At 36.2% G+C, this 18,097-nt stretch overlaps 2 protein-coding genes across 2 annotated transcripts; both read right to left on the reverse strand.

Annotated features, from left to right (window-relative positions):
* Positions 1-5,516: 5,516 nt before the first annotated feature.
* Positions 5,517-12,441, reverse strand: LOC125213122 (2-oxoglutarate dehydrogenase, mitochondrial-like). Its single transcript, XM_048113489.1, has 9 exons — positions 12,269-12,441; positions 10,201-11,853; positions 9,669-9,895; positions 9,252-9,584; positions 8,425-8,671; positions 7,390-7,518; positions 7,096-7,311; positions 6,833-6,956; positions 5,517-5,990 (listed from the first exon to the last, which is right to left on the reverse strand). Exons 2-9 carry the CDS (start codon positions 11,749-11,751, stop codon positions 5,761-5,763), a joined length of 3,057 nt encoding a protein of 1,018 aa, XP_047969446.1. The 5' UTR covers positions 11,752-11,853; positions 12,269-12,441; the 3' UTR covers positions 5,517-5,760.
* Positions 12,442-13,082: 641 nt separating this feature from the next.
* Positions 13,083-17,416, reverse strand: LOC125215201 (probable protein arginine N-methyltransferase 3). The gene is made up of 7 exons (XM_048116547.1): positions 17,053-17,416; positions 16,115-16,618; positions 15,925-16,022; positions 15,001-15,079; positions 14,638-14,895; positions 14,350-14,517; positions 13,083-13,634 (listed from the first exon to the last, which is right to left on the reverse strand). Exons 1-7 carry the CDS (start codon positions 17,374-17,376, stop codon positions 13,179-13,181), a joined length of 1,887 nt encoding a protein of 628 aa, XP_047972504.1. The 5' UTR covers positions 17,377-17,416; the 3' UTR covers positions 13,083-13,178.
* Positions 17,417-18,097: the final 681 nt, after the last annotated feature.

Below are 18,097 nucleotides of genomic sequence, written 5' to 3' on the forward strand. Positions count from 1 at the left end.
TAAATGTCTTAGGCGGTAACGCCTTAGTCAACGGGTCAGCAACTATAAGCTGTGTGCTTATACATTCTATAGATATTATTTGTTCCCGAACTTCATCTTTCATGACAAGAAAATTTAATTCCATGTGTTTAGCTCCTTTGAATACTTGTCATTCTTAAAGAAAGATTCGATTGCATTATTATCACAATACATTTCAAGGGCTTGGATATTAAGGAGACAATACCAAGACCTGAAATAAAATTTTGCAATCATTAATGCTTCAAAGCAAGCCATAAATTTAGCTTTAATGGAAATCCAATCATTTCTAGTTGATCAGATTTCCTTAATGTGAGCATAAAATCTTTTGTTCCCTTTAAGTATCTCATTATTATCTTTGCAGCTCTCCAATGTTCAATGTCAGGGTTACTTTGGTAACGACCTAACAATTTGAAGCGCAAAGCTTACATACTTGAGCATGCATCAAACTTCCCACGATAGATGCATAAAAAATATTTTTCATCTCGTTCTGTTCTTATTCAGTTTTTGGACATTGATTCAAACTGAATTTGTCACCTTTGAATTGGAACAACACTTGGAGAACATGCACTCATGTCGTATCTCTCTAAAAGATTTGATCTATGTGGCTTTTATGAGACAATCCAAGAGTCCACGTGATTGATCACAAGATATTTCTATCCTATGACATAGGATGTCTCACACATATCTTTTATGTTGAATTTTTTTTTAGAGAGATAATTTTAGTGTCATGTAGTAATCCAATGTCACTACTAGCAAGCAATATATCATCAACATACAAAACCAAAAATATGAACTTGCTCCCACTAACCTTGAGGTATATGCACCGATCAACAGTGTTCTCTTTAAAACCAAAAGCAGTAATAGTGTCATGGAATTTAAAATACCATTGTCGAGAAGCCTGTTTCAGTCCATAAATTGATTTCTTAAGTTTGCAGACTAAATGTTCATTCCCTTTCTTAATGAAGCCTTCAGGTTGTTCCATGTAGACTTCTTCTTCCAAATCATCATTTAGAAAAGTAATTTTCACATCCATTTAATGTAGTTCCAAGTCAAAATGGGCTACAAGTGCCAAAATGATTCTAAGTGAGCCCTTCTTTGATACTTAAGAGAAAGTCTATTTACAATCAATGCTATCTTTTCTGAGTATAACCTTTGGCAACAAGTTTGACTTTAAATCGTTAGATGAAACCATTTATGTCGAATTTGGTCATGAAGACCCAATTACACCCAATACACTTTTGTTTATCGGGTAATTCGACAAGGTCCCAGACTTTAATCCATAGATTTTAACTCATCTATCATGCATCAATCCATTTAGTAGAATTATTACACTTAATGGCTAGTGAACATGAAACTGGATCATTACGTATTCCTATATCACATTCGGATTCTTGGAGATATGCCACATAGTCATCAGAAATGGCACTTCTGTAGATGCTTCTTCCACACCCATGTTCAATGACTTTGGCATCATCATTAAGTGGTTGGTCATTCAAATATTGTTAGGCTGTTCAACAATATTTGCCACACTTAATTCTTGAGGAAATGAGGGAAAAAGGTTATACCCTTATTTCATTAATGACCATATTATGAGTGTTAAAACTCCCACTGATCTCACCATTCTCAAAGAATCATATATTTCCAGTTTCCACAATTCCCATGCTATCATTAGGACAATAAAACCTATACCCTTTGGATTTTTCTGGTAACCCATAAAATAACCAATAATTGTCTAAAATCCTTTTTTTCTTTCTGCGAAGAGTATACTCTAGTTTCCACTGAACAACCCTAAACATGAAGGTGCTGCAAACTGGGTTTTCTACCTGCCCAAAGTTCATAATAGAGTCTTTGGTACAACCTTACTAGAAACCCGGTTTAATACATAAATAGTGGTTCTAAGAGCATGGATTCACAACATTATGGGTAAGGTAGAATTATCATGCTTCTAACCATTTCCATGAGAGTTCGGTTTCGTCTCTCAGCAACATCATTCTGCTGAGACGTACTTGGCATAGTATATTAAGCATAAATGCCATGCTTTTCTAAGTATTTGGCAAAAGGTCCATGTAATTGACTTATTTTAGTGGTACGACCATAAAATTCACCACCTCTATCGGATCGAATAATTTTCACCTTTCTATTTAATTACTTTTCAACCTCAGTCATAAAATGTTCAACTGTGCCTGAGATTTTTCTTGCAATAAATAAATCCATAACGCGAAAAAAATCGTCAATAAAGGTGATAAAATATTTTTATCCACCAAAAGTCGAGACATCAAAGGTCCGCAAATATTTGTATATATAATTTAAGGAGCTCATTGCTTCTTGTGGCATTTTTAGTATTGTGTTTGGTTTGTTCATTTAATACAATCCACACAAACTGTAATGCTTGTAAAGTATAGATTCGAATGAATATTATCCTTTATAAGCCTCTCAATTCTTTCACTAGAAATATGATCCAGTTCCTTTATGCCATAAGAATGATAAATTCGAATGAATATTATCCTTTAGATGCTCCTTCAGTTGCAATGTGAGCATGAGATGCACTCATTCCATACTTCTTCATCTTATGCTCCTCCTAGACCAATACGTTTCCCAATTCTTTAAGAGTCCACTAATCTTTTATAGTGAATCAATTTGGAATGGTCCAGATTGAGGAGGTAAGGAAATTAGGGTCAATTGGACAAGGAAATTCTCATTCACTTATAATCCTAACTTCAGCTCAGAAGAGATATTATTTATGTCCATCACATGCTCGTACATAGTCCGAGAACCATTATATTGCATGCTCATGAGATCCTTCATAAGTTTTCCTGCAATAGACTTTATATGCAGTTGTGAAGCGATCCTCAACATTCTGCAAATATTCTTTTGCAATGTCAGTCCGTCGAGAGACTTTATCTGCAACGAACATTCTAATGAACTTAAACTTAGTCCTGTTAGATTTTTCCCTAGCATTATGGGTAATCAGCCAACTACTTTGATCATAAAATAATTGGTTTATCATTCAACAGTGTTAGGTCCAAGTCCATTACTTCAAGAGTGAACTTAAGTTTCTCTTTCCATTCAAAGAAGTTAGTTCCAATAAATTGGGGAATGTTTGAGGTAAACATACTAGTAGCAAAAAATATATGTTTTTACATTATAGGAGCAATTAAGATCTGAATGCTCACATATAAAAGCTTTGAATAATAACACGAACATTTATTTGAAAACCCATATCATGAGGCAATTATGAAAACTCCTTTGGGTAGTCTTCATACAATAACAAAAATCATGCTTTTAATATCCACATCTTAGTTCAATAATTGAGTAATAATAAATTGGCGTTACCTTTGGGTAATCGACACCAATTTAAATTATTAACTCCATTAGTGTTTATTATGTCACAAAGACTATTTCCTTTGGGAATCTAGACCTTATAACAAACAAACTATTTAGATAATGAATAGTCACAACAAGCATGATGATTAATTGCATATATAGATTTTCATATTAACTTGATTATAAACTCTTCTCATTTTACCTCACTTTGGTGATTGCAAAATAAACATAATATAATCAAAAATGTATAGCGATTAATTGCTTAAGCAGATTTTCACTTAATTTGATTATAAACTATTATTTTACCTCACTTTGGTGATTGTAAATTAAACATAATATAATCAAGAATGTATAGAGATTAATTGCTTAAACAAATTTTAATATGAGTTTGATTATAGACTCTTCTTATTTTGCCTCACTTTGGTGATTGCAAAATAAACATAATATAATCAAAATACATGTTAAAATGAGAATTGAATTATGTAATCATTCATTCCACCGTCTCGATAGATTCATAATCATAAAACATTTAATTAAAATCTCAATTCATCAAGTTAAAATAAACGATATGCATAATGTGTTATATATACAAACACACGTGAATTCACCATATATATCGAGCACGCCCGAGACCTGCAACGGATGCCCAATCATGCCCGAGCCCGATCTCGGACAATAGGGCGTGAGATCGGACATCCATTGTGGATGCTCTTAGAATGACATTCTTGTGGTTTTATCATTATCAAATTACCTACTATGATTCCTATAATTCACAAGGTATTTTATAATTGATGCTGAGTTTAGTGATAATAATAATATTAATGTTTATGCCCGCAGGATGTAGCTCAGGCTCCCTAATAGGAGTAACATTTTTCGATCCATTATGCACCTTGAGGTTGGACTTTTCATGGGCAGCTCCCCTTAGCTGGGCGCTACATCCCACATGTCCCCTAAGCATTAACCCAGTGGGTAAGAGATTCAACCTTTTTTTACGCCAATAATATTAATGTTTATTATACTGATAGATTATTTTAGTTATAATATTAATAGCATAGCTGTAAATATTTGTACTGTTTATTGCTATTATATGAGATTTAGAAGACATTTTGAGCTAAACGGTGAATGATAAGTATTTATTTTTATGTTTCTTCCAACACAGTACCAAAAAGTAAAACTAACAGGTAACACAATTGAAAAAACTCATCGAGACATCTTTGTTGAAAACAAATCAGACATAAATGTTCTTAATACACGACTAGGGGTGTCGAAACGGGTACCCGCGGGTACCCGCACCCGACGAGTCGGGTACCCGCACCCGATTTCGGCCAAAATGTTAATCCCGATACCCGTCCCGCAGTGAATCGGGTATTACCCGATACCCGAGTCGGGTATCCCGCACCCGACATTGCGGGTACCCGACCCGAAACATGTTTTTTTTTTCAAACCTTTTTTAATTATTTGCAAATTGTTTGCACACTTCTACTCCTATATATGATTTCACATGAACTGTTATATGGAGTATGATATTTTTGGATGATTTTTTTTGAAGTAGTACTTGCTAACTTGAAACTTTATTTTTATTAATTTAATTTTATTGAGAATTGAGATGAAGCCATGTGATTTGTCTTCATCTATTTCTAAATTTTGAATCTTTCATATTATTACAGTTTCACATCAAAATTCTAGAATTAATAAGAACTTAGAAGATTAAATAATCATACGATCAGCTGCAAGCGGCTGGTAGAGGAGACTGGAGTTGAATCGTAGAGTGGGAGAAGAGAATAAGGCGGAAAAAGATAAAAAATACTTAACCTTAATCACAAGTTAAAAATTTAAAAATACGCTTAATAAAAAATTACATTATGACTTTTGAGTCATCCCAATCAGTAAGTATTAAAATTAAAAATAAAAAATTAGAAAATATTAATATACATATCGGGTATTTCGGGACTATCGGGATTACCCGGTCGGGTATCGGGATACCCAATACCCGCAAAAGCCAAAATAATTATACCCGACCCCGACCCGTTTCCCGATTTCATCGGGTAACGGGGACCCGATACCCGACGGGTATCGGGTCGGGTTCGGGATTACCCGTTACCCGCTACCCGTTTCGACACCCCTATACACGACAGTGAAGTTATAACAACTAGAGTAAAGGAAAACATAAAAAATATAGAACTTTAAAAGATTGATATTATCATGTACTAATAATAAGGAATTATTACCAATCTGTCCACAATTTCGTTAGGGCAGAAAATGTATACTCCTCATTTTAGGACGCTTGAATGAGTTCAGCGACAAATTTTATTCACAAATACAGAAACAGCCTAAAATCATGACTGCTTCAACGTTTCACGGAAGGCAAAAAATGGCGGAAACACACCGTTGGTTCAATCCAGAAGGTGTTATTTGTACCTAAGTAATTGGATGAGGCTGCAAGGCTTTCTGGACAAGTTCAGTCTGCTCCTTAACATGAACTTGGTAAAATCCGGTAGCAGTCGCCGCAGACGGACCTCGGCCAGCGTACTTAACGTCATCCACAGTACCTCTACCAAGAGCTTTCATCGCAGTTCCAAGACGTGGCAAGATGTGGCTGTATGCTCCCATGTTCATGGGCTCTTCCTGGCACCACACTATCTCCGCATCTGAAACAATCACAGACCAAGCAATCACTCTAGATGGTGATGATGATTCAAATAATCTTTTTGGAGTCCATAACCTCAACATAGATTTTGTATCCCCAACTTCCAGCATTTTTCAGAAAAATGGCACTCCCTCTGTCCCATTAGAAATGAAACGTTTTCTTTTTTAGTTTGTCACATTAAAATGAAACGTTTCCTAAAATGGAAACATCTCTATCTCTACTTTTTCATCACTCTTACTTTACTCTCTCTTCATTAACTCACAAAATAACTATATAAAAACCCGCGCTGATTCCCAAATGTTGCATATTTAATGGGACGGAGGGAGTATATGTTATTCCTCTTAAAAACTTTCAACTCAGCAAAAAGTTTGATTAGTGTCTTGTATAAAAGTCCGGCGATGGCACAACTAGTCAACTCTGCCAGATTTTAAGGTGAATTACAGTTCAATTAAGATAGATTTTGGGGTGAGGGGTTAACCATGTGTTGTGTGCCCAACTATCATGTTTTCCTTCAAAAACTAAAAGTTGGGGACAAAAAACATAATTAACCCAACAAACAAAATTCATCTCAATTAACTATAATCCACCTAAAAATCTGATGAGGTGGCTCATTGTTACATCGCCAGGTTACGTCAAACAAGACATAAATCAAAATTCCTGTAAGTCGAATCGAAGGTCTTTGAAGAGAAGAGGTATGTTGGAAAGAATGCTGAAAGTTTGGGACAAAAGATTTATAAATAATAAAAGGTCTTAATTTGTCAATTTGTCTTTGTAAAAGGTCTTCATGGACAGTTATTTGATTAAACAGCATTTATTGTATATTTGCGAGTTTTGGAGACTTACTTGGGTATCGTTTCAGTTCACGCTGGATGAGATCAAACGGGAAGGGGCAAAGCTGCTCGACCCTACAAATTGCGACATCTTTTCCATTCACTTTTTTCCTCTCTTCGTCAAGCTCATAGTAAATCTGAAAATATAAACCATAGACTACAGTTGTAAAATCATACTCTCAATCTTTTACTATGATATCATACGTATTCCTTTTTCTGTGTGTGTGTGTGTGTTGGGAGGGGGGAGGGAAATTCAGAAAGAAGAATATCCCGTACCTTTCCAGAGCAAAGAACCAAACGTCTAATACCCTCTTCAAGATCTGAGTGATTATTTTGGTCCTTTATGAGACGTTTAAATCTTGTTCCTTGCTTGTCAAAACCTGGGTGTCCTTTAACATCATCGAACTCGGATAAATTTGATTTGCACTCCTTGTGACGAAGTAAATTCTTAGGGGACATCACAATGAGAGGTTTACGGAATTCCCTATGAATCTGAAACAAATATGCAACAGGTGAGAAACTAGATGCAGCTGCACAATCTTAGAGATATAGTGAGTTAAAAGAACTTACTTGGCGACGCAACACGTGGAAATAATTTGCAGGAGTAGTAACATTAACCACCTGCCAATTGCATTCCTGAATCTGTTTCCTAAGTGTAGGGTCCATCTCGGGGATAACATAGGGATGTTCATCACTCATCTGTATTGTAACAGGAAAAGTAGCTTTTCAGTTCAAGAAACAAAAAATCACACATATCAACGATGAAACTAAATGGATATCGCATAAAAGAAGGGATGAACAGATAAAATGTTCTGAAAGTAACTGCAAAATTTCAGAAGAGGAGATCAGAGAATGTTTCGCTGGGCTTACAAGCTCTTAAAAAGAGCATATGTGATGGTTTACAGCTTACAAGATCTTTTACAGTGGATATTATTAGCTCTTAAAATAAGATGACAGAAGCTTCTGAGCTCTTTTCGAAAAGGCAAGGATCAAAAAAGATCTCATTTTGAAAAACCTACTTTTTTTATGATTGTAACTATCATTACATACTTATAAGCTCAATTATCAAAACAATCAAACAAAAATATGATCTAACACTGTAAGTTATAAGAACACGTAACAAATAGTTGAAACTTATAAGCTCTTATAATAACCTTAGCCAAACTTCCTCTTAAGTGCTGCAGTAAAATCACATGCAAATAAAATTTCATAGAAATATTGATTTCAACCAATGTAATGTATAAGCACTACGAAAAGCATGGAAATCCATCAAATTTTGTTGGTATAACTTAAACTTTTTGCTCAACTGTGGTTACAAATGTGCATGGTTCAATAAGGCCAGTGCCTCAAAAATACTGCCCTCTTCCAGTGCCTAGAAAACATAATAGGTTCTGTGTTTTCCCCAGGAAAACAGTCAGCCATTGACCTTGATGCAGTGGAATACACTTTTGTTCAGAGCTATTTTTATTAGTCTTTCTCAATGTACTTTTAGGATGCATCATTCAGATTTCAGACAGCTCGACAGCCAACAATAGAAATAGGAAAAACCAAGGCAAGTAATACAAGAAAAGTTATAAAGAGAGCAGAAGGATCATAAAGAGATACCTGAAGTAAACGCTCCAAACGAGCACTTGAGTGTTCAGGACCTTGACCATCATATCCATGAGGTAGCAGTACAACTAATCCAGTTTGACGCAACCATTTTGCCTCTCCACTGCTAATAAATTGGTCAAATATCACCTGAGCCCCATTGGCAAAGTCACCAAACTGGGCTTCCCAGAGTACCAGTGAATTGGGATTTTCCATGGAATAACCTAGTTCGAAACCTAAAACTCCAAACTCCGAAAGAGAGCTGGGAATGGGCAAGGATAAAGAGTAAATATCAGCATCTTCTCATTCTCATGAACAATTTCCTAAGAATTTGAAATTCCTAAAAGGAACAACCTATTTTATATATCAAATAAAAAGCACAGCACATATGGTAAATTTTGACTTTTCTAAATATTTGAAATCAAAAGAATTGACAGAAGGCACAGGAATCACGTATGAACACTCTTTCTTTGCACCCTACATGTAAAAACTTTTCAACTAGTGAATAAAATATAGCATAATTCAATGCGGAGAAAAAGTTTGACAGACATATCCTCAGATTCCCCACATAAAAAGTTTCTAACAAATAAGTAACATGGAAAAAAAATAACCCATTAAATATTTATAGTTCAGAAAACATCATTTCCATCTTCAATATCAGAAATTTATTCTTATTAAGAAACCCAATTGAACAATCTGTTAGAAAGCTGTGGGTGATGAATGCTTATGCGCACTTGCACAGATATAGTTCACTTGAAATAATAGGATTCCAACCAGAGCATGCAAGGACAAAGTATCTTTTTAGCACATGTGTGTGGAGAGGAAATAGGGACATAAATTACCTGTTGCTAACAGTGAACGTCTCTTCATTTTGGTTTATCATAACATGATCTAAGGGGCAGTATTTTTCCCCTGTTTCTTGATCGTGTAAAACAGAATGCCTGTGGCTGAAAGTACCTCGCTCCACATCCTGCCCACTCAACCTGACATGATTTCCCTCAACCAACAAGGTTGCAAAAGCAAGTGCTTCTCCCATTGCCCAGTCAATGCCCTCACCTGTTTCAATCATCTTTGCACGGTCTTCAAAGATCCTCTTCACTGCTCGGTGGGGTTTAAAAGTTTCTGGGAGAGTTGTAACGGCTTTGCCAACATTTTTCAAAATCTCAGGTTTTACTCTGCAAATAAAACATTTCAGCATCTGGAATTGAGACAAGCAACAAACAATGATATCAGAGGACCTCTATTTGGTGAAAAATTACCCAGTATTACGAATGCGAGAGAGCTGTTCAGGAGACTTGAAACCACCCCAGTACGCTGAAAGCCAGTCCCTTTTCAGAGGCACATAGTCTTTGCTGGCCATAAATTCTTCGTTTAGAATGGAAAGGACTTTGGTGTTTATTTTATCGATATCCTCTTTTGTAGCTTGACCCAATTCTAGAAGTTTGTTTTGGTAAATCTGAAGTGCGGAAGGATGGTTCCGGATGACCTGTACAAATCATAAAAGTACAATAATCAGAAGCTTCTAAATTTCTACTATAATAAATGGAAAAAGGATATTGGGTACTAAAAGAAGGAAAGATAACAAAGCTTCGTAACAACTAGAAAAGCGACAGTAGAAGCAGGTCCTAATATCACAGTGAAGTAGAAAAAGAAAATTAACAGACCTTATATATACATATTGAGTATCAAGAAGGAAAGATAACAAAGGTTTGAGCAAATTGAGAAGAAACGGTGAGAGAAGCAGATCTTGATTTCAAAGAAAATATGAACAAGAGAATTGACAAAATGGACCTTATACATCTTCGGTTGAGTGAATGATGGTTCATCAATTTCATTGTGGCCAAATCGACGATAGCACACGATGTCAACAACAACATCTGTATGGAATTTTTGACGCCACTCTGCTGCAAGTTCACAGACATGGACTACTGCTTCCACATCATCACCGTTGACATGGAAAATTGGAGCACTCAGAGCTTTCGCAACATCTGTACAATACTGAGAAGATCTCCCTGATCTTGGGTCAGTAGTGAATGCCACTTGATTGTTCACAACAATATGAATTGTACCGCCAGTAGTGTAGTTTGGAAGAGCACTAAGATGCAAAGTTTCATAGACAACACCTTGTCCAGCAAAACTACCATCACCATGTATCAGAATGCCCATGTTTTTTGTTCTGTCAACATCATTAGAGTAATACTGTTTGGCTCTAGTTTTTCCAACCACTACAGGATCCACAGCTTCCAAGTGACTAGGATTTGCAACCAGTGACAAGTGAATTCTCTTGCCTCCCCTTGTTGGCCGGTCATAAGAGGTTCCCAAATGATATTTAACATCACCAGTCCCAGTGTAAAGACCAACTTCATCCACGGGTTTAGTACCACCACTAAATTCACTGAAGATCTGACGAAGAGGTTTCCGCACAACATTGCCCAGAACATTCAATCTCCCTCTGTGCGACATTCCAATGACGATGCTCTCCACTCCAAGATCTGCGGACCTATCAAACATTTCCTTCATGCCAGGAATCAACGTCTCACAACCTTCAAGCCCGAACCTCTTGGCTGCAGTCCACTTGGCAGCTAAGAAGTTCTCAAATTGAGTACTCCAAATAAGCCGGTCAAGGATCACCTCACGCCGCTGGCGACTATACTGAGTTGGTGTTGGAGTCTCAATCTTGTCTCTCAGCCAGTTACATTTTTCTCTATCAGCAATGTGCATGTACTCATAGCCTATGTTTCCACAATAAGCCTGTTCAAGTCTTTTCAATATCGCCCTCAGGGTTTGCACTGGGCGGTTCTCAGACAAGAATCCAGACATATGCCATACACCAATGAAGAACTCTCTATCAAGATCAGCTTCTGAAAAACCGTAAAGGGCTGGATCGAGGTCATCGGTGACATCCCTCTCTTCCAAACCTAACGGATCCAACTTGGCTCTCGTGTGACCATAAACCTGGTATGCTCTCACGAGCAATAACAGTCGCATACTCTCTTGTATGGTTTGCCCTGAAATCCCAGGTGAGGTGGCAGCTTGCCCAACAAAATTTCTGAAGAAATTGTCCCACGATTCATCAACACTATTAGGATCCTGCTCCCAAGCCCTCTGGAGCTCTTCCAGATACACGCTGCTCGTCCCATCCAAGAAGCTGTCAGTCAGCCTGGAGAGTGGAACTGGACGAGGAACAGGTGCAGATTGCGCCTTTGACCTAAACACAGTCGAATGCAAATATCTGTTTCCAGCAGACAGGGTCCTCGTCTGCGTTGCATACGAACAACTATGCACTAAAGTTCTCTGAATGGCATGCTTTGCAACACTGGACCCCACTCTAAGCCAGGCCATTGCTATCGACAATATCGATCAAATCTATCACTTTATATCCAAATTCAGTCCTTTTCCAAGAATACTAACCAATATGAGCACTCAATCCATCAACATCACAACCTAATCAACAAATAAACATCGAAATGAAACACCATATAAGCCAAAAAAAACACAATTTTCCATAATTAATCAGCCAGAGATATTCATTCTATCAGCATAACAAATTTAGTACCATACTAAATTGTGAACTAACTCCACAGAGCAGTCAACCACATTACAACCATCATAAGAGAGCACAAAAAAATGAGAAAACAAACTCCCATAAAAAAAGTCTTAAAATTACACACAAGCAAAAAGATATAACAAATCTACAACTAAAATTAAGCTTGCGTACTAAAAATGGCGAAAGCTGAAGAAAGAAGCTCAGATGAAATTTTTTTAGGCAGATCAACAACGCAACAGCGCTAACAATCCTTGATTTGAAACTGTTTGACTACATTTTTGCTTAAGACGACAAAATAATCAATTTTCATACCTCAATTGTGAGAGAAAGTGAGATTGAGCCCCGAATCTGAGATGTTTGCGAGTTTTATTTTGTTTTCCAGTTCTCGAATTTCTTTTCTTTTCTTTTCTTTTCTTTTAATCAACTGTACTGTAATTTAGACATATTCCGTAAACTTCTGGAGATTCCACTCTATTTCTTTGGGATATTGATCATTATGTAAGAAGTAAATGCTATGCATAAAGTCCAATTGCATTCAATTTAATTTCTTAATAGATTGTTTTTTTTTATTAAAATTACTTGTAAAAGATTTTCTTTTCAAATATGTGTATTAAATAAAATCTTTGAGAGCTACATAATAATTACATTTCCGATTAAAAATGTTTAGTATTTAGTAACTTCTGGAACATTCAAAATAGACTTTTCTTGGATGAAAAGTTAATATAGGAGTATTAGTGGAATATTTGTTTTTTGAAGTTTTATATGTTTGAAATAATATTATTTTAGTACTACTATAATTATTTATGTACCTATCAGCACTCATTCAATGTGTAATGTTGTGTTGTCACGATTTTTTCAACCAAAAATTGTCTGCACGTGAATTATTAGTTCAATTAAATGATTTTTCTACTAAAGTGTGCCAAATCAAAAGGTAATATTATTTGGTTAAAAACAAAAATTTGGATATAAGTTATTTATTTAACTACAATTATTAAGCGTAAAAGGTAACATCATTTGATTTTTATCAAAATGTAATAAAGTTGATGATATTGATTCATAGAGGCAAATACGATGTGACAAATCATCAGAAAATCCAATTCACATAAACAACTAGAGGTGAAAAAGCTTCGCCAACCAAATGCTTTGATCTTATATTAAGAAAATTTGAGAATTTAATTTAATAGTACAAAGAAACAATCAATTCTCGAAATAAATCATACAATTAGTTTATAAGGAAGATTTGCGCAGGCCAGTTGCGTTTTCTACCACCATGGTCGACTCCAGTAAGTTCCATCGAAATGTCAATGCTGCGATGTTTAACAGATCGGGCAACACTTACCCGGGCTTGTATTCTTGCAGCAGGACATTCCTCGGTACCAAATGGTGCAAGTTTCTCACCAGCATTGTTTGAGGCCATTGCGATTGGTTCTCTAAATGTGAGGATAGTCTGTGACCAATGGGTGCTCGGACCATAGGGTGATGTTGACAGGTTCACAGGCTTATCACGACAAAACCTCTCAGAGAATGCAGTGTCGAACCACAGTACAACTCCATAACACCAAGTGGTTTCTGATTTTGAATCAGGAGGGGTGTTCGATTGAGGCGACAACTTTGGCTCCAGTTCAACAATGGCTGTAAAATCCATGTGCTTTGGTTGCATTGTCACCAGGTCAAACCTCTGAAAATAGATGTATTTATGTTAAGCTTAAGACTGCAAAAACTAGTAACCATTGTAAAAAGTGAAAAGGCTCATAACCATAATATTCATATATTCAACCTTTTTCACAATCATTGCAGTTCTGCTGCGTATAAAGGTAACAAGAGGACATAGTTTTGTTAGAATTTAACTAGTTTATTAATGCATTTAAATTTCTTCAGAGGGTGAATGGGGAAATTTTTCAAAGATTCCTAGAGTTTCAGGTTTCATGCTTCATAGATATCCAGAGTCTGCCTTCAATGATATTACGAATGTTCCAGTAATAGTTAGAGATCTAATTGTATAATTCCATTTCTTCAAAAATTGAAGCTGCTTTACATGGATAAAAAAAGGGTCGAGAATAGTGTTGATCCACATCTTCAAACTGTTAGGGGATAGAAATGAAAGAACTCAATTATGTGTGGATATTTACAATTTTGTATTAAGAACCTGGCTAAGATAAATTAATTTGAAGTCTAAAGATGCATACAGAGGTTATGCAAGCTGCTCCTTAATCTAATAATTATAGCAGCATCAATTCATTGCATAATCATAACACAGAAAGCTATATTTGCCATGAGGAAAGGATGAACATCTTGGAACTTAGTAAGGATTATAGCTTCACAACCTAATCCTGTAAGGGGGAAATTGTTGGTTTTGCTCTGCTAACACATAAAAGAAGACACTGAACACTAACCTGAAGAACTTTTGTGTCCGTAACAATATGAGAACTGTCAATGACGTCAACAATGGGAAAGCGGGCAGCATGCTCAGCAACCTCACGGCCAATATGAGACATATTGAAGCCGTACACATTATCCCAAAATGGGAGACTAGTAGCTTCTCTTCCAAATCCAGCTAAAAACTGAATGTGTCAAGGTAGAGAAAATTGTTATCCGCTCTAAAGTGAAAGGACAACATCCAAGTATAGAAGCAACCAAAGTTGAACAAGGGCTAAGTAGAGATGTGGTGACAGCTTACTCACCATGGTAGCCGTGTCAGGAAGGATAGCACCTCCAGGCTTCAACCACTTATCCCTTGCAAAGAGTACAGAGGCAAGCATTGACTCATAAAGGAGGCAATAGCCCATCCATTCACTCACTAACACATCAACACTTTGAGGTGGGATGTGCGTAACACTATCAAGCTCTTCAACCATGCCTTGAACCACCTCAATAGATCCATTTTGTTGACTGCCATCACCGGATCTTCCATTTGCAAGAAGATTATTATCTCCTGCAATCTGCACAAACTTAAATTATAAGAAATCTAAAAACAACTCACTACCAGATGTAAACTATTTTAACTGTCTCAAAAGACATTCATAATAAATCAAAGAAAAGTAAACCTGGCAAGCCACTGCAGCCATCTTCTCACTAGCTTCAACTGCAATAACCCTCGAAGCTCCCGCTTGGGCTGCGAATAGGCTGCCACAGAGAGGAACAGAGTGTAGGTTAAAAAAAGACGAAGCAAAAATCAGATACAAAAACATAAACAAAAGCACATAATTTCTGCTAAAAGGAACTCTAGAAAATCAGTTATACCTTGCTATACATGAATGAGAACATAATCAATCCCGTGAAACAAAATATATCAGCTGATGGAACACCAAACTGAAGATTGACTCACACAGTTATGCAAACTGGGGTTAGATTAAGTTGATTGCAAAAGATTGAAACTGTAACATTGGTTATTATAGAGAAGAATATCAACTACTCCGTATAACATTGGTTATTATAGAGGCAAGCCACCATTCCATCTCGGCAGTAGTGTGGTTAGCATAGGTTAAGTAATCAGATTGCATTGCTAAGTTCATATTGTTCTTCTTGGCAAAGTCAAGGATAAATATAAGATGTTAAGAGCACCATAAATAACACAACCTTTTTTGAGCAAACATGTTTCTTTTATCTCTCTATCTCCCTTTTGGTTCTCTTCCTTTTTATTCAACTTTTATAGTTAAACTTACTATTCTTGTTTTATTTGCAGAATTCATTCCATATGATTTTATCCGCTTCCAGTCCACAGTTGAAGTCCAGATGTTAGAAGCCAATATAATACTAATTAATACATGCCATATATTTAGATATATGCATCTCATTCAAACAGTCCATAGAACTTATAATGCATTCTCATTATATGTTATCTTAGTATACCAAAAGGAATAAGGAAGCAATCAATCTAAGAAGAAATCAAGCCATTTAGGTTCCGAACACAATTATATAATTGAAGAAATTAGGTGAAATAGATATAAGATTAAGCATAACTTTCTAACCTTAGAATGCCTGTCCCACAACCAACATCCATAACAACTGCATTTTTAAGAAGAGAAGGGTTTTCCACAAGAGCCTGTCTATAAGCATCAGTTCTTACCTGCACAGACCCTTTAAATTTCAACAAAATGATCAAATCTTAAATAAATGAATATGTTCATCCTGAATGAAATCATTCACATTTGATGGTACCTTGTCACTGATCATTTCCTTATGAATGCCATATGAACTATATGAACCAAAATAATTTTTATTGATGTCCGTGATCTCTTTTGCTACTACAATCTCCGACGAAGGAAAAGTGCCCAACTTGCTTTTCCCATTACCGTTGGACAAAGCCCCATCCCCTCCATTGCTAGTATCATCCACCACTAGGCTTTTAAAAGGCTTTGCAGCAGTCACGTCTTTAAGAGAAGATGATTCAACAGCATCTCCCCCATGAAACTCAGATGCTCCTCTATCAGAAAAATCCTCATTAATATCAATAGGCTCAAATTGAGATAAATATGAATCGATCTCGTTTTTATCAGCAACCACGTTTTCACACTCCTCGTCTACATCATCATCTTCATCAAAACTGTATAACAGGGGATCATCTTGTAGAAAGGGGCTGAGATACTTATCATCATCCCATGGAAACCTGTTCCCGTCAAAACTGACTGCTGTCTCCCAACTCCAAGATTTGTTAGCTGCTACCTAATAAAGAGAAGAAAAAGAAAATATCTTAGTACCGCTATGCACCCAACTTATCTAAACATGCATCTTAACCAAAATACATAGTATAAATCAACCCAAATAGTAGCTCATGTTCATGAGATATTTATCAAAACATCTCAATAAAGGCTATTCCAAAACAGTTAACCCTAATTCGCATTCTCTTTCATAGTAGGTAAATTCATATGACCTAAAAATGGTATTTTTAACAGTGTTCTGTTTCGTACTTGCTTGATATGTAAAGCGGAAATCGATAGGTAAAACATTATCAAACAAGATAAAACCCATTGCTTGCCCTATCATAGCTGATAGCACCACTATAACATTCAATCCCAAATTAAAATCCAAATCAAAACAAATAAATCACAATTTCAATGAATTAAAGCACAAAATGGTCTTTAATGTATGATTGCTACCTGGGACCTAACGTAATTGATGAGCATAAAACACTTGTAGAAATCCAACTTATGAGCTCTCTTAATTTCGTAAAAATCAAACGAGTGCGCCGACGCGCAGTGCTCAAACAGAGAACTGCACGAGCTGTAAAGTGAGTCGCAGAAGAGACACAGCAGGTTTGAACAATCCTCCTCTACGTCATCGTCTTCGTCTTGCCAATCGTCCCAAGTCTCATCCTCCAACTCTTCTTCGTCATCTTCGGAGTCAGTGCAATGCCGTTTTGAGTTCACTAGCTCGTCGTTTAGTTTTCCATTTCCTTCTACCTGGTTCGTCGCCATTGACATGCTCAGCAGAGAGAGAATTCAAGGTTCAAAATTTGTTAAACCCTAAACCCTAATTTCAAGGTTCAGTCGAGTTTATGAGAGTGATTAAATAGGTTCGGGCCTAGGCCCATTTGAAAATTTTATTCAAATCCTTAACATGTAGATCGGACCGGCCCGCAATGATTAAATAGGTTTAGGCCTAGGCCCATTTGAAAAATTTTCAAAATCCTTAAGATGAAGATCGACCGGTCCGCTAGCTATATAGGGAGTAGTAATACTCCCTTTCCTTCATACTGCTCCCTCCATCTAGGAATAGGATTCTATTTTCTCATTTTATTTCATTTTTAATTCACTTTTATCATAAATTATACCAGTGTCTCACATTCCACCCACATTTCATGTAAAACTAATATATACATGTGATATTCATATTCCATTAACTTTTTTCACCCACTTTTTTAACATTTCTTAAAACTCATGACTCCAAGGTATGGGACTCCTAGTGGAAGACGGCGAGAGTATAAATTAAACCTCTTTCCTTTTGGTCCGTTTTTTAAAAAATAGAAACTTTCCATTTCAGGAAATGAACTCACAATTCTCTAACACTAATTTTCACTGCATTTTATTCTCCTCTATTTAATTTTACCCATTTTTCCTTTATCTCTCTTCATTTACTAATTTTGCACTAAAACTTTTGTCATTTCAAAAGTTTCTACTTTTAAGAAACTGAGGGAGTAGTACA

The sequence above is a fragment of the Salvia hispanica genome, chromosome 3, assembly GCF_023119035.1.
Source record: "Salvia hispanica cultivar TCC Black 2014 chromosome 3, UniMelb_Shisp_WGS_1.0, whole genome shotgun sequence".
NCBI lineage: Eukaryota > Viridiplantae > Streptophyta > Magnoliopsida > Lamiales > Lamiaceae > Salvia > Salvia hispanica.